This window comes from Gopherus flavomarginatus, chromosome 5, assembly GCF_025201925.1.
Source record: "Gopherus flavomarginatus isolate rGopFla2 chromosome 5, rGopFla2.mat.asm, whole genome shotgun sequence".
Lineage (NCBI taxonomy): Eukaryota > Metazoa > Chordata > Testudines > Testudinidae > Gopherus > Gopherus flavomarginatus.
In genome coordinates this window covers 100,253,902-100,278,709 of record NC_066621.1, presented here as the reverse complement: position 1 = coordinate 100,278,709, position 24,808 = coordinate 100,253,902, and the positions used below count along the sequence as shown (strand labels likewise).

The following is a 24,808-nucleotide window of genomic DNA, read 5'->3' as shown; positions in this document are numbered from 1 at the left end:
TGTGCTATTCAGCTTCCTGGGTTCATCAGTAATCTCTCTGGACTCCAGGGAGATTACTGAAGAATCCAGGAAGCTCAGTAGCAAATACTGCCTCCTCAACTGCCCCAGAACCTGCATGGTGCATATCAAAAGCATCTCTGAAGAGATGCTTTTCCTTGGGTCTGGGGAGGGGAGGAGAGGCATGGCTGCAGCTAGCCCATCACTCCTCCGGCCAAGGGGTGTGTGTGCACGCTTGAGGCTTCTCTGGGCGGGGAGCTTGTGGCTCTAGCCACAGGGGGCGGGACGATGGGGTCTCGGAGCCCCAGCTGCAGGCGGAAGGGATGGAGCCAGGCACTTACTTTCCCAAAGGGGGACTCCACCTGCTACCTACGCTACGCCTTCAGTTCTAAGTGGGCTCTCCCCAAGCTTTAGATTCCAAGGGCTCGTGCCCCTCAATCCAGTTTGTGCTTACCCCACCCCTCAGGCCTGCTTCCTATTTAAACCCCATTCTCCAATCACCACACACCCTAAGTGACTCTGTTTTGCAGAGCCATTGAAGGTATTTCAGTAATAAGTAGCAGCTTCCAGTACCGCTACAAAGTAATCAATGACAGGTACCACTTACATCCCACTGAATAACTCCATAGTGCACGTGCTTAACTAAAAAGAAACAAAGCTAACTTAAGAATCATTGTTCTGAACTCCTGACCATCCCAGAGGAACACATTACTCTGCATAATGTAGCTTTAGCTAAGGGGAGAAAAAAAGTCAGTTTGCGTGAGGAACCCCTTTTGTATTGAAAGATCGCAGCAGAACTGTGTAAACTGAGAGGGTCCCGGGAGCTGATTTGGAGGGAGCTAGACAACTCTTGCCTTGAAAAAGAAGAATGCCAGTCAAGAGATGGGATTGAGAAATAGAGGGGAAGCATCCAAATACAAATGTGTGCTACAAATCATTACCAGGCACTTTAATGGGGTTACTGAGGGTATGGGAATTGGGTCATTACAAATATCAGAGATGGAAACAGACTTAAAGAAGGGCAAGAAAAGGGGGGAAGTGGAGGGGAAGGAGAATGTGCAAGAAAACTCCTCTTCCAATACAGTGATTCTTTACTGTTCATTAGGCTTCAGAGCAGACCAGGAGCTCCAGAACCCCTCTGTGTTGACAGCTGTAGCAGGACTGAAGGGCAAGTGTCCAGAAAGATTTTTCCTAGTGTTAGTTTTATAATTTGTGATTTAGAATTAGCTCTGGGCAAGTATGGAAACAGTCTGTGGAAAGCAGAGGCTATATCCTTTTCCCTTAGTATTTCACACTTCATAAACAAACGAAACCCAAGTTTTTGGGGTAGGTAGTTCCCCATCCCTGTTCCAAGACTGGCAGCCAAACAGATTTAAAAACACCACAACAGTCACAAGTCAATGACAATGAGCTATCACTCCAAGTAGTATTTCTGTTGTCAGTGTACACTAATATCACTTCCAGTATTACTCATTAGAATAATAGAGCGATTACTTGTACAAACCTGCAGTGTCGGGATTCAAAGTAATTACTAACTAATCTCCTAGTCAAATCACGAAGCAAACATATCAGATGCTTGGGATCTGAATCTTCTTAACAGCGCATATGATAAGGAGGAGGGAAAAAAAATCCACCAAAGCACTAACAAAAATATACAGATTAACAATTCCAGAAGAATGATGCTTAGATTATATTCCACCTTTAACAGCTCCATCCTGGTTTATGGGGACAGTATATAGTGTACAGGACCAAACAGCCCTTTGCACAAAGATCCTGAAGAGTCACCAACATCTTATGAAAGATTCTGAAGACTCTTCTTCTAACAGAAACAATTCTATCTATTAGTGGCAATGACAAAGAGCGACTTCATGTGAACGATGTCCAACTTGGGCCAATTAAGTCATTAAACAAAACTAGATTTTTACAAGTTTCCCTGGTAATAAAATTCAGGGAAATAATCAGTGACTCACCTGCTGCTGTACATGAGCTACTTAAGTGTAATTGTTTCTAAAAAGAACATTTTTTCAAAAAGTTATCCCTTAGAGGAGTCAAGTGTCTCTAATTTGGAAGTAGCCCAAAGTACACTTAGAGCCATCAGTCCTAGACACCACCATTAACCAGCAGCCAAAATTACAAAACGCTGCATTCTATCAATTAAAATAAAATAAAAAATACTCAACAACACAGAGCAGAGGAACCTGTTCATCTACTACTTGCCTCACTTGCATAGAGGTTACTGATTTGGGGAATCAGCAGCAAGCTTTACCAAACACATCCAAATTCTAAGACTTTCCTTCAACAGTGTTGGACAATAGCTCCCAGCCTCATCAGGCAAGAAGCAGTAAAGAAGAGTCCTTGGGGGCGGAATGGGGAGGGGGAAAAAAAAAAAAAAAAGCTTGAGAAGATGAGTAAAAGTTTGACAGAGTCCTCACATCCGGCCGGCGGCGTGCATGTCTCTCTCCCCTAGACCAGTGTTTGTTCAGTGCTCCCTGTAGACTGGATGTGACCTGGAACAGGTGGAGGAGTTTCACCTCTGACCTACGTGGTTCCTGTTCACCTCCACATTTAAGGCCAAGTTATGTATAAAGAGAAGGATCTGCCACCACACTTGATTTCTGTTCTGCTGATGCTGTAAAAGGAGAATGATTGAAACAAGGTTATTTATATTTTACAATTGTAACATACCACTTATCTTTTCCAATAAAAACTCAGTTACTTTTCAAGAGCAGACACTTTAATCCCATCAGCACGACAAGAGGAAAAAAAAGAGGCAGGGGGTGGGGAGAATGATAAGTTCTCCAGAAATAATTACAGCTATAACATTAAAAAAAAATAGCAGACCCTTATGCATTGTGCACAAGAGGATTAAACCTTTTTGCTGCTTGCAGGATTTTGCAGAGTTTAGCCAAGTGCTGTTTTTAATCAGATTGGCTTCTGAGCTCTCAAAAGCCCCAGCTGCATGAACAAACAACTTTCTTAAAAAAAAAAAAGTTACCCCCCTTCTTCACCCCAAAAGTGAAAAAAAAAGTAACTGGTGATCCATCTGTAAGTGATTTGACACCGTGAAGGTCAATGGGTTAATCTTCAATTTAAACCACACTGCTGAGGCAGCAAAACTCTGATTTCATCCAGTACAAGAAAACACTCGTGCGCACACACACTCCCCCACTCCCTCCCCCCATTACATTTTCCTTCCCAGCATCTCCAAGATAATACTGCCCTTTTTATAGCTACTTTTGACAGTAAGCCATAAATAATCAGCCTTGGAGCCCTTTCCTACCGACTGGAGCCAATTAAACCTTAAGCAAGAACATACTTACCCCCAAAAAAAGAAAAAAGAAAAAAAGGAGAGAAAAGAGAAAAGAAAGAAAGAAACAAAGAGAAAAAAGCAAGAGGTTATTTCAGGTCCCACTGTCAAGTAATGAAAAGTTTGGAAGTTAAGTTTTAGGGGGACATCAGACCACATAATGCTGCTTTTGGGAAGGAATGCTGTCCCCTCTTTTGTTATATGTAATCACCTCTGTGAAAGCGTTCTCCATTATGCACTGCCCCCCCCCCCCCGGCCTTCTTGTTCTTTAATGGCATCTCATACAAACAGGTGGGTTTCTCTTTACATTGCACAATCTGAGATATTGTTTCACATCCCTAACCAACCCTCAATTAAAAAGCCAGTTCTTGTTTTCTCATCCAGAATTCCCTATTTGTAAAGCCAGGCTAGTGACCATTTTAAAAAAAAAAAATCCCCAGCAGACAAGGAATAGAAGGCTGGTTTACAATGACTTCATGTTAGCACATGAGAGCATTACAGAGTACTGCAGCATGCTATATGAACAAGGTGTTTCAACTTAGATTAGTCCAACAGGGCAGACCCACATAATCATGAGCTGGAAAAAGAGAACACCTTAGCTGTAGTTTACATACTAGAATTGTTTCAAGAGAAATATCCAAAACATTCCAATAAACTCTTTATGTTGTGCTCATGCTTTCCAGAAACTAGAACTACACAAAAAGGTGCAACATGAACCTCAAATGCACTCAAATTAGGCCTTGGAAAGGACATGCACTGTATTCACTAATGTAGCAGCAGTTCGTTCAATATTTTCTTCTTCTCCACAAGACTTAAATGTGTCCGCAGATTTCGGAGGGTTCACACTGTTCTAATGACAATGCACTAATGTCTTTCTGTTCAGAGCGTGGCCCACGACAGCCATTCGGGAGCCTGACTTCGTTTGTTCCAAAGAGCCCCAAGTTTAATACCCCCAAGCAACCTGTCCCAGAGTGTGGTTACATTCATAGGTGAGAACCATTCCCACCATGCAACTCTGGTTGGATTAGTGTAATAATGAACCCTTAAAATGCTTCTAAGGAGGCAGGTGCTTTTGGTTTCCCTCTATTCTTATAACCAGCCTTGCATGCCTTTTTGTCAGACACTTTGGAGATCTCTCACTCTCTTCCTTCCCCTATCCCAAGCCACATTTCAGAACCTATTCTGACATGCATGTGCAACCAAGACTGACAGCATATCCAGAAAACATGTTTTCACCAACTCATTCGAGACCACCAACACAAATGCCTGATAAATAAGGTCTTCAGAGTAGCCTGCCGTAAGCATACTGTGGTGTATATGAAGGTGCAATAGATTTTCCCCATCTCCACCACTTAGCAAACTAGGGGAAAGAGCTGGTGCAAACACTAAAGGTGCTCCAAAGGAAATACAGGCAGATTTCACATGTTCAACAAGATTTATTACTTCATTGTATTTGTGACCAAACAAATAGGCTGGTCTTTTAAGAAATCTGGAGAGAAATGTAAGAGATGGCTGTGACGGGTTAGATCACAGAAACCACCTTGGGAGCTGTCAACTGATGTGCCAAGACTACCTCTGCTCCTGTTTTCCCTGCCAGCTCAGGACTCCAGCACCCTGTCGTTCTGAGCCAGACACTCCCGTCTGCTCCAACACAGATCCAAGGTCTGCATTACTTGCCCCAAAGCTGCAGGTTTACCTGAAAATAGCTCACAGAAGTGTGCTTATCTTTAGCACTCATATGTCCAACTCCCAATGGGGTCTAAACCCAAATAAATCTGTTTTATCCTGCAAAAAATTTATGCAGGGTAAAGTCAAACTGTTCACCCTCTAACACTGATAGAGAGATATGCACAGTTGTTTGCTCCTCCAGGTATTAATACATACTCTGGGTTAATTAATAAATACAGAAAGTAGGATTTAAGTGGTTCCAAGTAATAACAGACAGAACAAAGTAAGTCACCAAGCAAAATTAAATAAAATGTGCAAATCTATTCAGTTTGATTAGACATACAGATAATCTCACCCTCAGAGATGCTTCAGTAAGTTTTTTTCCCCTCAGACTGAACACAATTCTTTCCCCTGGTACAGCTCTTGTTCCAGCTCAGGTGATAGCTAGGGGATTCTTCATGATGGCCCTTCTCTCTCTCTTTGTTCTCTTCCATCCCTTTATATATCTTTTGCATAAGGCGGGAATCCTTGTGTCCCTCTGTGAGTTCCCACCCTGTCCTTCTCAGTGGAAAGACACCAGGTTAAAGATGGATTCCAGTTCAGGTGACATGCTCACATTTCATTGCAAGAGTTCATTACCCACTTGCCAGCACACACCTATGCAGGAAGACTTACAGGTAAAACACAGCCATTTGCAGACAATGGTCCTAGTTAATGGGAGTCATCAAGATTCCAAACCACTAATTAATGGCCCACACTTTACATAATTACAATAGGCCCTCAGAGTTATATTTAATATTTCTAGTTTCAGATACAAGAGTGGTACATTTATACAAACAGGATGATCACACTCAGTAGGTTATAAGCTTTGTAATGATACCTTACAAGAGAGACTTTTGCATGAAGCATGTCTCAGTTACATTATATTCACTTATTATTGTTTATAAAACTGTATAGACTGCACGTCATCACAACGGCCTTAAGTTGTCTTAAAAATTAATCTGAAACACACAGCAGTTTCACTGGTGGCACTCTTTTCCCATCTACTCAAATGACATTTGTCAAAGTGCTTATTTTGGGGCATGCAGGGGAAGAGATGTACTAGTTTGAAGTGCATGCAAATTTATACTGCTATACATTTACATGGGTGCAAATGGTTAGCATACATCTAAAACCAAATACCACACTGCTGCCCTATTTCAGATAGGAGGTTGCCTTGAGTTTTGTTTGAGTTTCTTATGCAATATATTATGTTTCTAAATGTTTATCTTCACACTCTCTCAAAGCTCAATAAGCAAACTTCAAAATGTGTTTGTGCTTTATTATGATGGACAAAGGAAGTCTGGAATTATTTCCTCCCACCAAAAAATGGCTTTTTCTACTTACTTTTTATACATCAGAAATTCAGGCCTTTTCTACCTTGGAAGACGCACTGGACAGCTGGAGAGCTAGTGGAATCTGACATCACAAGTACTAAAGTGAAACCTGATTGAGCAAGGAAGTTATTTTATCCAGACTCTGTTCTGTATTTGTTTTAGTTGATACCCGTTTGAGTTAAACACTTGAAAAAAGTCATCTTTGTGCAAAACAAAGGTGGGGGGAAAATCAGAGTAGGTAATGTGCAAAAAAACCCTGTATTAAATTAACAAAAAAAACCTCTCAAGCCTTCTTTATATGTCAAAGCAGCAAAAAAGGGCACACACTTAGTTCCTGCACTCCCCTGTTCTCTTATTTTGATGGTCACTTTTAATACCACTGCCAGCTACCTCCGGCTTTAAAATACAATACAGTAAAGCCACCAAGCTTTTCATCAGCAGATCTCAGTGTGTTACGAAGAAGGTTGGTATCATTATTCCCAATTCACACATGGGGAAATTAAGGTACAGAGAGGTAAAGTGACTTGCCCAACGTCAGTCACCCAGCATGCCAGCAGCAAAGCTAGGAATAGAACCCAGGTCTTTAGAGTCCCCATGCTCTAGACCAGGGGTCAGCAACCTTTCAGAAGTGGTGTGCCAAGTCTTCACTTATTCACTCTAATTTAAGGTTTCGCGTGCCAGTAATACATTTTAATGTTTTTAGAAGGTCTCTTTCTATAAGTCTATAATATATAACTAAACGATTGTCGTATGTAAAGTAAATAAGGTTTTTAAAATGTTTAAGAAGCTTCATTTAAAATTAAATTAAAATGCAGAGCCCCTCAGACTAGTGGCCAGGATCCGGGCAGTGTGAGTGCCATTGAAAATCAGCTCACGTGCCGCCTTCGGCACACGTGCCATAGGTTGCCTACCCCTGCTCTAGACCTCACTGCCTCTTTATATTTTCCTATTTAGTCAGATTCAAGAACAGCACTTCTTCAGTGACAAGAGGTATGTCAGATAAAAATCAATGGTACCATTTTAATGTGAGACAAGAGAGATGGAGGAAAGATGGCAGATAATCTCAGCAGTAAGAATGGAAAAGCCAGTTCAGGAAAAAAAAACTTATCCAAACCTGAGTAGGACCTTCTTGGAAGTTTCAGTAAGTAAGTTCAAGTAACATGCTTCTGCCAGGACTGGGAGCAAAATACTCAAATATCACAAGAGAGGATTTTTTTCCAAGGGACTGCTTGCCTGCCAGAAAGGACCAGAAATATCACGAGAGCCAGTTCATGAGATTTCCAGTTGGATTTCTCAGACACAAGAGGCTCAGTCAAGTATCAAAGTCACACAGCCTTGAAATTTACCCATCACTACCTCGTGGTGCAGATTTATATTCTTCCCAAGGCTGATTCTAGCCCACAATATCCCTGCCAAAAGTAATTCATTTCGTAATCTTACTCTGGGAGAAAATATTAGGGAAATATAAATTGCTAATGACTCTAGAAGGGAACTAGCCTGTGACTAAAGCAGACGAGAGTTATAAACTAGAGTAAGTCAGCAAGTGACACACAAAGTTTGAGGCACATGAAACAGCTTCCTGTTGTAGCTGCAGCCTTTTGAGAAGGGTATCCTTACGAGACTCTGTCCAAGCTGTTACCATGGATGTTTCAGTAAGTCACAAGAAAGGTAATTCTACAAGAAAAGTGTGCTATACACATATATATAAATAGGAGAGAGAGAGAGAGAGACAGACCTATCATTTATTGTATATGTTGTGCAACACCCAGTAGGAATATTGATTATCGAAAACATCTGTTGCCAATTCTTGTCCCTATTCCATTTTTGGCACACTTCCTCCCTCTCATCATGGCTCTTATGTTCTTTATTAACTTGTTTATGTAGAGACATCCTGGCTGATACGAGCACGGTTCTGGGAATGGAATTTAGGTTTGTTAGCTGACTGTTGCTGTATAGCACATTTTTATATAGATCTCTATATCTATATCTCCAACCAATCAGCATCCCAGTTCGTGCGTCAAACCACTTTTATTCATACTTTGCCCTTGGATTCAAATCTGTGGCTCAAGATGATTTCAGGAGATGAGATACACAGTTAAAGATAAAATGCATCACTTTGGATGCAGCTCTCAGAATCACAGGTAGCTGATTGCTGGAAGAAGTTTGTTTTATTCATGCTAGAGCAGCAGCTGTGGAGTCCCTCCATACAAAACAAACTGTCACACATACATTTCTATATAGAGAGTGTATATATTCACGGTACTATTGGTGGTACCTTTTGTGTAAGACAATGTACCTTTGTTCACAGCATGGGTGTCAGTTGCGCTCTGCTTTGCTTCACAATTCTTACCCCATGCGGTTCTTCAAGGACCAAGTTCTGTTCCCAACAGTCAGCGGCCAAACTTTTGTTGAAGTCAGTGGGACCAAGATTTGGCTGTAAGTGGCAACACTGTTGAACAGGAACATCAGTGGATGTGCGTCTAGGGGTATTAGTCTCTTTTTAACTAGTAATACAAATCTTGGCAAAAGGTTGCTACTTCTTGCAAAGAAACAAAAATACACTTGCAACCAAGGAGCAGTTGTTGACTCACTGCTGAAAGCTACATTTCATTCCAGGTGGCTAGAGGCACATTTGTGCTACTACAAAACAGATTTGAGTTTAGTAAGACTCCCCAAGGCAACAGACATCATGGATGATGTCCCAGCTGGAAAAGGAAGAAAAGGGAGGGGACAAAGGAAGTCACATTACAACCTCATAGGTTCCTAATGACTAGGGAATAATACACCTGCAAAAAAAGTAAAAATAGTGGGAGAGAGAAAATGGTCTGATTTAGAAGGAGCTCCATTCTCTTGCTGCCACACTCAGAATAGGACTGTGTTGTGATAATTGCAAATTTACTGTAATTTTTACAACCTGCAAATTTACTCTAATTATGAGCTCAACTGTAACAAGTATGTAACAGTTCATAAGATGTCATAATAACCTATAATACTAAATGTTGATGGGAAAAAGGTATGAAGGAGAGACAGGAAGACAATCTAAACCAAAAGGGTTATAATCTAACTCAAGGAGTGTGTTAAAATCACCTTTGGGAAACAAGAAAATGTGAATCCAGAAATTAATAAGCCAAAACTGGCATGTCAGATATGAGACCTAACAGGTCGACAAAATAATGAGGGGATGGGCTATTTCACCCATCGCTTCTTTTTTGGTTCCTTGGGCTAAGTCTACACTGGGGGTGGGAAAGAGTCGACCTAAGATACGCAACTTCAACTATGCAAATAGCATAGCTGAAGTTGGTACATCTTAGGTCGATTTACTTGGCCATGAGGACGGTGGTAAGTCGATTGCTGCCGCTCCCCCGTCGACTCCGCTTCCGCCTCTCACCACGATGGAGTTCCAGAGTTGACGGCAGAGCGATTGGGGACCGATTTTATAGACACGATAAATCGATCCCCAATAGATTGATGATCAGCGGGTAGTGTAGACATACCCTTGAAGAAAGACACTTTGTGGGAGAAATAAGGAAGAACAGATAAAGGCTACAGGAGTGAGCTTCATCGTTATGGCTGCCACGCCCACCACACCCAGGTCGTCTTCACCCTGATCCTGAGAAGTGTACTGACCAGACCAAGCCGGAGAGGAACTCAGATAACATCACCACCTCTACCAGCTCTAGCTGAATCCCAACCACCACCTGGGACTGGACTTTAGCAGCAGGCTGGAGCTGTTTTAGTTACTATCTCAACTCACTACTTCTCATCCCCCTGCTCCCCCAAGGGCAGTTATTACCATCTTAGATACATACCATCTAAAACTGGTTCTCAACCTGTGGTCCCCCAACTGCTGGAGGTCTGCAGACTATGCCTAAGTAGCCCGCAAAAGAGACTGAAGAGTGACAACAGAATTCAACTATACATACAGACAATAGGTTTCCAAAGGGATCCACACCTCCATAGCAAATTTCCAAAGGGGTCTGCAAAAGAAAAAAGGTTGAGAACCACTGATCTAAGACGGTCAGGGTTTTTCCTTCTAAAAACTCTCTCCAGTTAATGGTGGGCAAAAAAGGGAGGTTGTTAAAATAAAGCCTTATCTAATTTCAGATGCTTCAATTGTTTTACCTATTTATCTTTAATAAAAGGTTAAAGATGATTTTTAATGGTTTGTTCACCATGGTACTAAGCAGGCCGAGGTCTCTGTATATCAAGCCCCAACTTTGTTCAACACTGTTTAACATTGGACAGTGACTGGGTCATGTTAACACATTTGGGCCACTTACTCCATCTAAATTAATATAACATTTCTGAAAGGAAGGCAAGATAGATCCTTCCTATAATGGTCATCATGGCACCATCATGTGGAAGAGAGAGAAGTAGTCACAAGCACAATCTGGTTCTTATGATGCACAAATTAGAAGCCAGTTAGTCAACATCTAGAGAAAGCCACTAAAAATGTGGGGGTTCAGAATGCAGCGATGGGGGAGACACATGGAAATGAGTTGAAGAGACCCCCAGCTGCAGGAGCAGTGGAAGGAATAACACTGACGCTCACCATAAAGGGGATGCCAGAAGTGGCAAGTAACTACCTTTATTAAAAAAGACACATTCTCTGGCTTGGGGGAAGGTTTGGCAGGTGAATCACTTCTTGAAGTTTTTCTAACTCAGAACAACCACCACCATTTACTTGTGCCTTCCTCTTTGAGCTGAGCCTACAGGAAGTGGAAGGCAACAAACACCATGGCAACAACCAACTGACTTTCAACCTGGAAAGAGCAACTGCTGGCCAGTACTTTCCCAGGCCACAGTGCTTCCTATCCTGTGCAACCTGGCAAGGTTATTTAGTTGTGTTTTCTATTCAGGGTGGAGGGAGAATAAAGGCTCCTCAAGACTCATGGGATCTTTCCATGTGCTGCTGCTTTATGCCTATAACCCTAAGTCACAGTCATCATTTATATGGACTAGGGCAGGATTCCTTTACAATTTACTCTAAATCAGTTGCAGGGGTCCAAAACACCAACCCCTCCCTAAGCTCCTTCCCTGACCAGCTAAGGACTGACACTCCCACCTCATCCTCCTCAAATTGAACCCTAGAAGATGTAGGAACATTTCTCTTCTCTGATGAACTGTCCCAATCTAGCATGTGGGGTTCTGCCTGCCCTATCTGCCTTTGCTCTCCACATCAGCAGAGCACTCTTACCTGAGAATTTCAGTCAAAGTGGAGGCAGATTTTCTAATTGGTCTAGTACGAAACTTACTAAAAGATTAGAATAAAAATTTTAATTGATTTGGGGTGAAAAACTAAACCTCCCATTTGGAGACATGGTGCTGGCATCAGGAGAAGTTTGGTTTAACCCATACATTAACAATTAGCTACTAGAGCTCTGTTTTCTAGGTTTACCTTGTTCATAATCCATTCTACTGCATATGCATCAGAGTCCTCCTGGCCTTTGTTTTATACAGATCCCTTCTTCACAAAGGGTGGTTACAAAGGAGTTTCTTTATCTGATGAAGCCACTGGGTAGAGTGGGCAGGACTAGTCTCCCTATTTCTAGATATTGACATTAAGTAGAAGAGGAGGTAAATGTAAATCTTTCAGATCTACTGCAAGAAAATACCCGAGGAGACTGAAATGGAACTTTGAACAGAGCAACACCCCCCCTACTCCACTGGAAACACACAAAGGCAAGCAATCAGGTGCAGCACTGGAGACTGTGGGTAGTTCAGCTTCTTGTCAGCAGTTCTGATGACTCAGAGGCTAAATATAGAGAGTGATATAAACAGAGCTGGCCACAGAGCAAACACTGCTGAACTGACCCATCTCTCACGCATACTCTCTGAACCTGGAAGTTGCAAGCCCTCCTGCAAGGGGAGGCTGTCGGCTCCAGAGACTTTTCATTGTGCTGCCAGAGGTGCAGCTCCCTTTCATCACAGGGTTGCATTACATCACACAGCCTAATCAGGGTGAATAAAAGCAGCCCTGCGGCTTTAAAGGGACAGCACACAGCAGAGTAAAGAAAATGTTTGTTTGTAAATAAACCAAGTTCCCTTTGCCAGTGACAAGAGTAGTTACTAAAATATTAAAAAGAGTTAATGGGGTATTATTCAGCAGCAAGGAGGAATTTACAGTTTGAGTTTCCCACTTTGTCTCTCCACCAGAGAGTTTCATTGACACAAATATGTGCTCGCATAAATACCACCCCCCATTAATCAACCCAAACATCCCCCCAATTCCTAGAGAGATCTCAATGGGATCTAGCAGTCAGAGCAAGGGCCTGGACTCAGAGCTCTTGGGCCCTATTCAGTGGTCTGCTCCTCTGTCATTCTGCCACCTTGGGCAAGTCACAACCTCTGTTTCTTAGTTTCCTCATTTGTAAAATGGGATATTGCTACTTTTAGAGTAAGAAATAACTGCAGTATCTCAGATGCCACAATGTGGTAATGGCTGAAAAGTACTGAGTTACTGGTGACCATTGTCCTCAATGACTCTTAAAGGGATGCACTGCAGTTTATCAAGTGCCTTGGGGTCCTATGGTAGCACAAAAAGTGTTGTAAGTTATTTATCAGAAAACAAGACTGTAGGCAAAGCGAGTGCAATTCATCCCACATCATTTGAGGTGTCCTGCACTGGTTATAGAATCATAGAAATGTAGGGCTGGTAGGGATCTTGACAGGTCATCAACTCCAGCCTCTTGCACTGAAGCACGACCAAGTAAATCTTCTAGACCATTCCTGACAGGTATTTGTCCAACCTGTTCTTAAAAAGTTCCAGTGAAGGGGATTCTACGACTTCCCTTGGAAGCCTGTTTCAGATCTTAACTACTCTTGTAGTTAGACAGTTTTTCCTATTATGTAATCTAAATCTCCCTTGCAGCAGATTAAACTCCTTTCTCCTTGTCTTACCTTCAGCAGACACAGAAAACAATTGATCACATCCTCTTCGTAATAGTTCTTAAGTCTTCAAATATGTTATCAAGTCCTTGCTCAGTCTTCTTTTCTCAAGACTAAATATGTTAGGGTTTTTTCAGCCTTTCCTCATGGGTCAGGCTCTTCAAACCTTTTCTGATTTTTTTTTTGGGCTCTCCTCTGGACTCTCTCCAATTTTTCCACATCTTTCCTAAAGTGTGGCACCTAGAATTGGACATAGTTCTCCAGCAGAGGCCTCAGCAGTGCTGAATAGAGCAGATTTACCAACTGTGTCTTACATATGACACTGCTAATACATTCCAAAATATTAACCTTTTTCACAACTGCATCACATAGCTGACCCATTCAGTTTATCCACTATAGCCCCCAGATCCTTTACAGCAGTACTACCACCTAGCCAGTTGATTTAAGACCAATTCCCTCATTTGTCAAGGTCATTTTAAATTCTAATCCTATCCTCCAAAGTGTATGCAACCAGCTTTGTGTCATCTGTATATTTTATAAGCACACTCTCCACTCCATTATCCAAGTCATTAATGAAAATATTTTCTAGTCCCAGACTCAGGACTGACCCTTGCAGAACTCTACTAGATATTTCATTCCAGTCTGACAGCAAACTATTGATAACTACTCAGAGTATGGGGTCTATCAACCTGTTATACACCCACCTTATATTAATTTAATATAGACTGCATTTCCCTAGTTTGCTTATGAGGATGCCATGTATGACTGTGTCAAAAACCTTACTAAAAATGAAAATTTATCATGTCTACTGCTCCCTCCATCCATTAGATCAGTAACTCTGTCAAAGAAAGAACTTATATTGGTTCAGGATGATTTGTTCTTGCCAAATCCCTGTTGGCTATTCCTTTTAAACTTATTATCCTCCAAGTGCTTAGCAGCTGATTGTTTAATAATTTGTCCAGTATCTTTCCAGGCATCAAATTAGGCTGACTACTCTATAAATCCCCAGGCACTCTTTGGTCCCCTATTTAAAAAGATAGGTACTATGTTTATCCCTCTCTAGTCCTCTGGGACCTCATCCATCCTCCATGAATTCCCAAAGGTAACAATTAGCATTCTGTATCAGAGGGGTAGCCATGTTCGTCTGGATCTGGCACCTTATAGACTAAGAGATGTTAGTTCTGAGATTGTTCCAGCTATTTCCTTAAGTATCCTATGGTGACTTTTATCAGGGTCTGCCAACTTCAATACATTAGCTTATTTAACCTGTTATCCCTATTTTGGCTTGCATTCCTTCCCCCTTGTTGTTAATACTGTATTGCGTATCTGGTCACCATTCACCTTTTTAGTAAAGATTGTGGCAAAATAGATATTAAACATCTCAGCCTTCCTGATGTCATCAATTAACAACTTTCCTTCCTCAGCAAGTAGAGGACCTACACTTTCCTTCATCTTTTTCTTTCTCCTAATGTATTTAAAGGCAATAAGAGAGCCTCTTAAGGGCATATCTACTCTTACCTCTGGTGTGACTGATCCAGCAGGGGTCGATTTATCACGAGTAGTAGAGGTGGAGTTGACAGGGAAGTGGCAGCAGTCAACCTACCACAGTGAAGACCTCGCAGTAAGTAGCTCTAAGTATGTCAACTTCAGCTATGCAATTTTTGTAGCTGAAGTTCCACAACTTAGACCGACTTATCTTGTGTAGACCAGGCCTTCATGTCCCTTGCCAGGTGTAACTCATTTTGTCCCTACATGCTTGTGCTATTCTTTTGTACTCCTCCTTAGCAATTCTTTTGTGTCTTCACTTTTTGGAAACATTAAAGATCTCCTGATGGAACCATGTTGGCCTCTTTCTCTTCTTCCTATCTTTCCTTTGCATCAGAATAGTTGGCAGCTGTGCATTTAATATTGTCTCCTTGAGAAACTACCAGCTCTCAAGAACTCCTTTATCCCTTAGATTTTCTTTCCATGGGACTTTACTTAAAAGTTCTTTGAGTTTGTTAAAGTCTGCTTTTTCCAAGTCTATTGTCCTAATTCTCCAGCTCTCACTTCTGCCTTTTTTTAGAATCATAAAGTCTATCATTTCATGATCACATTACTTAAACTGCCTTCTTGCTTCAGATTTGCAACCAATTCCTCTCAGCTGGCCAGAATCAACTCTAAAATGGCTATCCCCGGGTTACCTCCTCCACTTTCTGAAATACATCCCACATCATTTGAGGTGTCCTGCACTATTTCATTGGATCCTTTACTATAGGGGAAGCACCATATGTTTAGGTTGCAATCCCACTGCTATTCCAGAGTTCCCCAGGACACCCCCTTAGGCTCTTTTTATCCCAAACTAAACCTTTGCTGCAGCTACTTATGTAGAACACTCAATGTTCCCACAGCTAGGCCTCTTCTTACCCTCCACTCACTGCTTCATTGGTAATTAGAACAGAGCAGGAAAGGGTTTTCCCATCCTAAGAGAATTTTGACATGTCTAAAATTTCCCCCATCCCAAATCAAGACAAAGTCAAAGTCTCCAATGTTGGTAAAACAAAACACTCCCCAACCCCCCCGCCAAAAAACAGATCAAAATATTTTGAAGGATTTTGATAACATTAAAAAAATTAATTTCATGCTTTTTTATACTATATATTATATTTCTAACAAAAAGTAGTTTTGAACCAAAAATGGGCCTTTTCATTTTGAAAGTGTTAAAATAAAATGTTTTGACAATTTGGTAACTTTTGAAAAAAATTCCCCAAATGGGAAATTTGTTGAAAATGATCCAGAACAGTTTCAGTTTTGACATATTAGGATTTTTGATTAAAAATGTTTATAGTTAAAAAAAATCGCTAGACACAGGAGCAACTGTGATGCAGAAAGGGATGGATAAAACTTGGACAATGTTCTGCACCGACAGCCTAAACTGGAGGGTCTTAGACCACAGACTCCCTAGTGGATGGATGATCCAAAATGTTTCAAGGGAGGCTTCAGCTGATGCATTTGTATAAGAAAAAACATATGCGAAACATGACAAGTTTCACTTTCAAGTGGAAAGTTTTCAGGAGGAAGAATTTGTTTTGCTGTTTTTAATTTTACTGGAATGGGCTCATTTCCAGAGACCTGCCCACAACCAGTGTGGATCTAGTCCTAAACATTTCATACGCAGGGCCAATTCTCAGGCCAATCACCCTTTAATTCCACACAATTACATCAAGACAATTCGCTTAAGCACATGGGGAATTTCCACATAGGGTAGTAAAATTTCTACTGCTAATCCTGTTGTTTTCTGAAAATGGTCAGCACACCTAAATCAACTGTGGGATTGCTGATGTGTTTGAAGGGGGCTTTGTTGTTGGTTGTAATGTACTTATTTACCCACGATAGCTCAGCTCTGATTCCGCATCTGGTTCTCATTGAGGTTCTGCTTTTTTTTAACCCAATCTTCCAGCTGACTTGATTGGAGCACAAAGAGGTCAAGAAACTTTTCTGAGGACATGTAGCAAGTCAGTGGCTCCACTTGGATTAAAGCCCAGAACTGTCCTGGGCTACTAGGTCTTTACTCTTAAAGAGACAATTTTACCTTCTGTGACATGATCTTACAGTTGTGCACAGTAGCCAACGTTGGTTTTAAGGGATAAGGGAGGGATGGACCAAAACTGGCCCCCACAAAATTGCAGCTTGTTCAGTAAGTGCCTTTTCAGTGGGAAATTGCTGAAGTGTTCCATTGAGTTATCGTAGCAAGTAACACTCAGGTTTAAGTGACTTAGGTGCTCACACACGCGCTGCACAGCATATATGCGTGCACCCATACTACCAATCACAGCAACATCCCACATTTCCCACTTATGTGGAATCTACCCACAAAAGCCTAAAGGAGAGTTCTCCAAGTCTCTCCCAAACACAGAAAGTTCTGTTTTAGCTCCACCTCCTGGCTTCTTGATATGTGGTGGGGCCCTTGGGGGCAAGAGGGGAGATTACCAGAAGGTATTGAGCCTCAAACAGATGGAGGGCACTATGGGCACGCAAGAGTGAGGAGAGAACTAAAGGCCTCTTGTGCATAGTTTGAAAAGGGCCCTGCAGAACCATGGACTGACCATAGCAATTCTAAGTAGCAAAGCCTGCATGTAGAAATATTTTCTATAGTAGCCCACATTTCATAAGCACTTTGAAGAATAAAACTATGAAGTGCTACATAAGATTACATCATTGTTCTAACTCCGTACTGGGGATGAAGATGCATTTAAATATATCACTCCATCAAATTACGGAATAAAAAGCCTGAATATGCCAAACAGCTAACAGGACAAGTAACTCCAGCACTGGACATTTTTCCTATATACTAGTGCAGCAACTGGCACATATTTTGCCAGGTCAGGATCCACCAGACATTCATATCTGTTGGAGGAATGTCCCATTGGCTTAGTCCTATTTTTTGTTTCAGGTGTTCAGGAGGTGTGGTGGGTGACTATGACTATGACATTCTAAATGTTTCCTGTTATAACCCTGGAATCATGGTCTGTGACCAAGACTCTGAGTTGTTGAAATGGGGCATCCAGTTTTGGGGTTAGCTTCATAGCAAAATAGAAGCTTTACCGACAAATGGCAGCTCAGGTTTCCTTTCTCAGAGATTGCCCCTTCTGCTGCCAATTCATGTGTTTCTAGGCACTGACTGCCCTTTAAACAGCAGGCACAGAAGAGCACAGGACTGTTTTTGTGGATTGTGCCAACAGCCAAAGGAAGTCCTCCATGCAGGGTCAGTAGGGAAGAGAATGCATTGGCACAGATGGACCAGAGTTTTAGCGTCCTAAGGTACAGCTCCACATTAACACAAGGGCTCAGTACTACCTCCCTCCCAAGAAAAAGAATCTCTGAGCAGTTCTAAATGCCAATACCCATCCCAACATCAAGTCCTGCAGAACCACTGGCTGAGATTTTTCACACCTGTTTTTGGTTTTGTTTTTTAAATGGTTGAACAGCTCCCCCTCCTTTTCAACTGACTGTCCTTCCAGTTCAAACAGACACAGGAGCTCCTCCTTGGCTGGCTGCAGGAGCTGGTAGTGCAGGCGGATGCTTTTGTTTACTAACTCTCCCACATGCTTGGCTGACATGCAATTCAATTCTATTCTCCTGGCTCAGTCAGTCCCCGGGCCTGTCCTGCACTGCAGTCAGTCATACGGCTCTCTCAGTGCCATAGCAGCACACACTTCTTTCCTGGGGGAAGAGGGGAGGAAACAAACCAAGATTTTCTAATTTTTTTTTGAGGGGGGCATTCTTGGACGCATTTCCCTGACAAAGGCATCGGATAGCTACACTCCCCAGATGGAAAGGGTCAAGTTACAACCAGTTCCACTGCTTCCCTTCAGGACTCCCGACAGCAAAGATTGTTACTCTTCCCTTTGCTGTAAGAAGCTTAGCTACAGTGAGACAGGGACAGCTAGGAAGAGTGTGCCATTTGAGGGGGGGCGGAGGGGGGCAGAGCAGGAATAAACAAACAAGTCACAAAAATAACTTGTGATATGGTATTTCTAATGTCAGAATGACATCCCACAGTCCAGACAGCCAATTTTCAGATTTCATCAACATTTTCACATTTCTAGAACATTCCCTTAATAATTCTGCTGCTGGGTGATGAGAAGAGAACATCTCCATAAGTTAAGTGCACCCAAAATTTGCCCAACCGAGAGCCATCCCAGCAACTCTCCAGGAGCTAAGTACCTCACCTAACTTGAGTAAGATGAAAGCAGCATTCATCTTTAAATGACTCCACTGAGGTGAGGGAAGCATTCGCCCTCTGAAGCCCACAGGAGGGCATCAGCAGCTACAGGTCCCAGCATGTAGCACTCCTTGATCTGAGTGGAAGTCTGCTCAAATCACAGTGAGGTATTGCACGTTAGAGCCTGTGCACTCTGCTAGCTACCACCCCATCAAAGAGGAGGGCAGCACTGGGCTGCACTTTGGATATGCCAATTCTAAACCCTGGTTGATCAGGGACTTCTAGTTCTCTTCTCTCAGAGATTAGAAGGCAGGGTGGAATGGTGTCATACAGTTGCCTTTTGCTGGGTGGAAGTTAGCTAAAATATGACAGACACCAAATTAGAATTGGCTCACAGTGCAGAACCTAGCCACAACAGAGTGGCGCAAGTGTGTATTCAGCATAGACAATGACTACACAGAGATGTGAGGTGAAGGATCAGCTGAGCCGGAGGCTGCTGGATACCATACCTGGATAACCAAATCCCCTTCTCCCCTCAGAAAGAGCGCCTACCCTCTGTATGTGGAGCCTGTGGAACTGGTCTGCAATGCACTGTAACTTCCGTGCAATCTGAACCTCAGCAAGTGCTTCCCGTTGACCTTCCCGAGGCTCCTCTTGGAGGTGCGGATTCAATGCAAAGCCAACTGGGGGGACATGTAAACGGTACCCAGCATTCCCTGCAAGACATTAGAGATGAGAAGACTCAATGGCTCAGTCTCCCAGCATAAAGACTTGTTCCTCTTCTCATATCTGAAGGAAAACCTGTGTAATTGCAAACTTCTGACTCAGGCTAAAGTCCAGTTTCTGCAGCCTAAACAATGACTAATCACGCTAAGTATTCAGTAAAACATTCACTCAGAGTTTTAAGTAGATTTACATTGATCCAGCAGAGTGTATTATGTTCCTCCCATAACCGAGTGACCTGAAAGAAAGAAACCACACTGAGATAGGGAAAGCTCTCACACATGGATCAGGCTTGTTTATAGTTCAGTCAACGATGGGATTTTATCTGGAATGACAGTCTTACACTTATGAGAACCTATGTCCTTCCTATGTCTCTGTCAATAATCTCCTGGCATAACCCTTGCTGCAGCTTCCAAATCAGGCTTCACTCACAACTGCTCAGCATTTAGGACCAAGTTTCATCTTAGGGTACACATGCACTGCTCTTCATTATAACAGGTGCCACATGTGAGAATCCAAAGGCAGAATTTGACTCAAAGTTTGGGGGGGGCAGGAGGGGGTATCTGTGGCTTTTTTTTTTAAAACCTGAAAAGTAAGTGAGCAATGATTCATGTCTCTAATTCAGCTTTAACAGAAATTCAGGCCAATTACCACTTTACCACTGCAAAGCTGCTTATTCATGTTATTTATCTGACAACTTTTTTTTCAGCAAAGAGCCCAACAAAAGATCCACAACATTTGAACCTCTGTGTTTACTGGCTCTGCCCTGACAATATTCATGCAGTCCCATCCATATGTGAAGATTCACCTGGGTGGCCTGGAGAAAGGGAAGGTTTAACTCTTTGCAGGCAAATCAGCAGCATGTGCACTGGGGTGAGGGAAGCACTCGATCACCCTCTGAAGCCTACAGGAGGGTCTCAGTTTTAAGTGCTGCTGTAAGTGTCTAGCAATAACTTCAACTACCCTATAATGGAGTTGGGAGGGAAAGGAGCTGGTGTTTAAAGGATGGCAGAAGCAGAGAGCAAAGGGACAGCTCCTGCAGTGAGTAGGCAAGGGTGAGAAGCAGAGAGAGCTGTCTTTCTTCGAGGTGTAGCACAATAGCAGCAGAATAAGTAACCCTCTCTTGTCCAGTGGAGGGGTCGGGGGGCAGAGCGGAAGCACTAGAGGGGCAGTTTTCCCTTCTGCAAAGCTAGTGATTCTGGAGTTCTCTTACCATAGAAGAGTCTCTGGGGCTCTTCAGTGACTCCACATGGCAACATGACATCCTGAGTGGAAGAGGATGGACTGAGTGTTTGGGTTGCCTTGTCCTGCTGCTCAGCATGCCTGATACCTGGACCACAGCAGTGTGTGAGGGGGAACAGTTGAAACCTCCCCAGGAGACAGCTGTAGGATTTGTTCTGTGTGAAAATGCCAGGAGGGGTCATCTCACCAGGCTGACCTGTGAGTCCAAAGTCAGAGTGAAACACATCATCGTCCAGCCCATCCAGGCTGGAATAGTCGTCTTCCAGGTAGTTGGGGGGATCCATTGCTCCTGCAACAAATGAACACTTGAGAACATGGCTAAGATACAACCAGAATAACTCCCCCTCCAAATCCATTCAGGAACACACAGTTCTCCCTATTTCCTCAAGCTCTTTCCTCCTAAAAAATCAGTCTACATGGCCTGAAAAGATCAGAAATAAGCTGATGATTAAGGCCTTGTGGGTCAAGTTCTGCAGCCCTTGAACAGATAGCTCTGTAAGCTAAAAAGGCTCTACCTGAGGTTCGAAGTCTTAAAGACACCCCCGCCTGCCCCCGCAAATAAAAGAATAGTCATGGTGAGACAGAGGGACATTGTTTTAAAAAGCAAATCCAACCTGCATAGCCATCCCAGACACACTCACTTGGGAATCTTTTATATTTGCCTTCTGATTTACTATTGGTGTAACCCAAACGCTATGAAGAGACTTGCCATCAAACCATACGACCAGTCCACACTGCTTTCTGCCAAACACTCCATAACCCCTGGTTACTTCATTCCCTGCTCTGCAAACCAACCACGCAAATGCCCAAAACTCATGCAGCCCCACCATCCCCATGTACCCCTCACTACTACAGAATCTACCAGCAACACCCTTCCTTTAGTTCACCCTAGAATTACAGGAGTTAGCATTTGCTCATGTCAGTATCTCAAGCTGGGCTTTTATACACGGCAAAGTATATTCCTGAGCCCCGTTATATCCTAACACCAGGCAAAAGAGGGTGGGAAAATGAAAACCACTCTTTTAGAGCTCCTGCTAACACAGGATAAGGAGAAGCAGCTTGGCCAATGAATCCAGCAATCCCTTCCTGTTATCTGTGCATCTAACCCCATTTGAACACAGTGTCCTAAGAGATCCATCCCCAGGATTTTCACCTAGTTTTCAACAAGGAAGTGAAATTCAACTCTTCACTCTCCTTTGCTCTGGTTTTGACCAAAACTTAACAGGCTGGCAGACTAGTAAAAGGAATCCTAGGCTTGAAGGAAATAAAAAGACAACTGTTAACATGATCTATCCTGTACTTCCCTCACAGTTCTCCACATGTACCTCCTCCCATGTAAATATGAACTCGGGACACCATTGTCCTAAAGAAGATACAGGAGATGGGAAGGAATATTTTTTCCACCCTCAAAAAGAGATTACAACTGCAAATAGCATTAAAATAGCTAGAGCTATAGCTACATTTAGTACAAAAAGCTAAGTGTGACAAACCCCAAAGCCAGGAAGTTTACTAGGCAGGCCAAACATTTAACAAAAGGGGCTTCAGAACAGTCAGAAATCTTAGTCCACATCCTATTCTGGTGGGCCAAGATGAGCTCATGCTTTGTTCTGAGGCCTAGAGAAGAACAAGACGTTTGACAAGTCCAGAGCATCACCTACCCAAAGACCCACTTAATTTCTTCATGACCCCAAAATAAAGTTTGCTAGCTCCTTCAAAAACAAAAATGGTAAAAATAGACTCTCTCAAAGGGAGATGCATCAAACAAATCAGTTTGCTAGGGTTGTTTATGACTTTGGGAGCACATATGCATAGAGTATCATACCTTCAATCTGCCTATTGCATTCTCCTGAGGAAACAAGAAAACCTGCTATCTGAGAAAGCCTGAGCACACTGACAGTGGAATTCTTATACATTACAGTGTTCAGAGGCTACTCTCAAGATGAGCAGACAGGAAAAACAGAGGGAAGGTTCAACATACACATGCCTCTGCCTGCTTCCCAAAACAAAGTTGGCTGGTCTAAGTTTAGGACTACCACATTCCTTTCCTTCATTTCCTTCCCTTTGTGGGATTACGTACTGCAAAGTTATACCTGTGCAGAGGACTTAAATACAATGTTTGAGGCCAGCAGGATTTAAAATAGAAACTTTAAACCCCAGAAGAGATTCAATAGTGGAAAACATTATCTGGGCTATTGGACACTACTATAATTTCTAGCATCACAAATGTACTCAGCATTGTACGTAGGAGGCACTGTCTTAGACAGGCACTTCAAGTAACCGTTTCCAAAAAGCAATATGCTTTAGAATAACGCTAGCACTAACTTGTTTCTTTATGATCATTAACATTTATGCAAATCACCAATTTTTAAAGTCTCTGCCTTTGGCAAGTGCCTGAATAATTGCTCTGTGAGCAACACACTGAATTAGCTCACTGCCAAAGAGGCACAAGTATTTTTCAACAGTTACTTGCATGAATCTAACTATAAGGAAGTGATCGCATCAGGTTGAGGAAACTCAGAAGAGGAGTTTTATTTATTTTAAGTAAATCAGATACCATGGTGATTAGGAGTAACTGAGGATACTGCAAATATTTTTTCTGGTGGAAGGAGGGGCTTATTTTACCGGAGTAGAATTCAGCTGCAGAGCCAGTACAATGAAAGAATATAAAACAACGGTAAGATGTGGGGAGCCCCTTCAAGGCAGGGGACGAACTGCTTTAGAGATATATGATTTTATGATAAATATCTTTTCCCTTTAGTTCCCGGCAGTCTAATGACTCTGCCAGTTACCAGTTTATAGTCCGAGAGTAACAGGCGAGAAGACTTCCCCTTCGCTAGTTTGGGGTTCATTAGCTCACAAAGCAGAGAGAAACAGATGTCACCCAGTCTCGGCTGGGGACAATATAAACATCTCCCTGATACCGACGGGGGAAGCCATTTCCTGGATGGGGGAGAGGGTCACTCAGCATAGTGAACTAGAACTAAATGGTACGAGCAGAGAGCGGAGTTCTCCATGCTGAGCTGATGAGGGTCGGGGTCTCCACTCCAGGACCAAGACCAGGGAGAACAGGAGACACTCGCTCTAGGCGGGTAACTGCAAACCCCATGGATCTAACTGCAGGTCCCGACCCTTCTCAGTCCCTACCTGACTCCTGACCCTATGGCATAAACTGCTGCAACCGGGATGGCTCGATTTCGGCCCCGAGTCCAGCCAAGAGACACCAGAGAGAGAAGCTGCCACAGGCTCGCTCTCTCCCCACCGCCCTAAGGCTCTCGATCCACGGTGCCCTTCCAGCCAAGCCCGCCTGGACCAGGGGCGGACTGTTAGGTCAGTGCCCGCCGGGACTGAGCCCCCTTGCAGCAGCAGCTCCGGAGCCGCTGCCATGAGCGTTCGGGGGTCTCTGCCCCCGGGGAGGGCAAGAGCCGGGGAGCACGGGGTGCAAAGGGGCCTCCTGACTGGCCCGCCCAGGAGCGCCTCCGGCGGCAGAGCTGGGGCGCGCTCCGCTCCATGCCCGCAGTGGAGACGCGGCTGGCAGGAGCACCCGGCCCGGCTGACACTTACCTGGGGCAGGGCAGGGCCCCGCCGGGCGGGCGCACGCGGGGGGACGCGGGCGCCGAGCCCGGGCGGAGCGAGGAGTCCCCAAGCTGCAGCCTCAGGCACAGCCGCGCCGCATTGTTTCCAAAATACACTTGCTTCCTGGCATCCCCCAAACAGCTGATAGGAGCCCCGCCCCCAATGACGTACGGCCAATCCGGAAAGAGCGCGCCCCGCCCCCAGCGCTGCCGCAGCAGCAGGGAGAGGCGCTAATGTGCAGTCTTCCATGTAAACCAGAGTAAGGGAGGGAGGGCAAATCCCCAGCCCCCCATAAAGCGCACAATGCACAGCAGGGCTGGCGAAGGGAGG

General features: G+C 43.3%; 2 protein-coding genes across 7 annotated transcripts in view; both read right to left on the bottom strand.

The window, feature by feature from the left end:
- The window catches only part of FSIP1 (fibrous sheath interacting protein 1), a 597,082-nt gene that overhangs the window by 469,939 nt on the left and 102,335 nt on the right, over positions 1-24,808 (bottom strand). The gene's annotated exons all lie outside the window — the stretch shown is intronic.
- BMF (Bcl2 modifying factor) lies at positions 925-24,488 on the bottom strand. Of its 6 annotated transcripts, none has more exons than XM_050954894.1 (5): positions 24,050-24,126; positions 20,877-21,194; positions 19,493-19,656; positions 18,948-19,088; positions 2,548-2,626 (listed from the first exon to the last, which is right to left on the bottom strand). In XM_050954894.1, the coding sequence occupies exons 2-4, from the start codon at positions 21,187-21,189 to the stop codon at positions 18,981-18,983; spliced, it is 585 nt and encodes a 194-aa protein (XP_050810851.1). In that variant the 5' UTR covers positions 21,190-21,194; positions 24,050-24,126; the 3' UTR covers positions 2,548-2,626; positions 18,948-18,980. The 6 variants fall into 6 exon arrangements, with proteins under 6 accessions (XP_050810853.1, XP_050810852.1, XP_050810851.1 ...); XM_050954893.1 differs by lacking the exons at positions 2,548-2,626; positions 24,050-24,126 and adding exons at positions 17,876-18,438; positions 24,467-24,488; XM_050954892.1 differs by lacking the exon at positions 2,548-2,626 and adding an exon at positions 17,876-18,438.

Excerpts from the sequence above, each read along its gene's own strand:
- BMF (XM_050954893.1), bottom strand. The coding sequence starts at position 21,189 with ATGGATCCCCCCAACTACCTGGAAGACGACTATTCCAGCCTGGATGGG. Across the intron at positions 19,657-20,876 it reads GCCCCAGAGACTCTTCTATG|GGAATGCTGGGTACCGTTTA; the intron begins GTAAGAGAACTC and ends AATGTCTTGCAG. Across the intron at positions 19,089-19,492 it reads ACAGGCTCCACATACAGAGG|ACTTCCACTCAGATCAAGGA; the intron begins GTAGGCGCTCTT and ends TGATTTGAGCAG.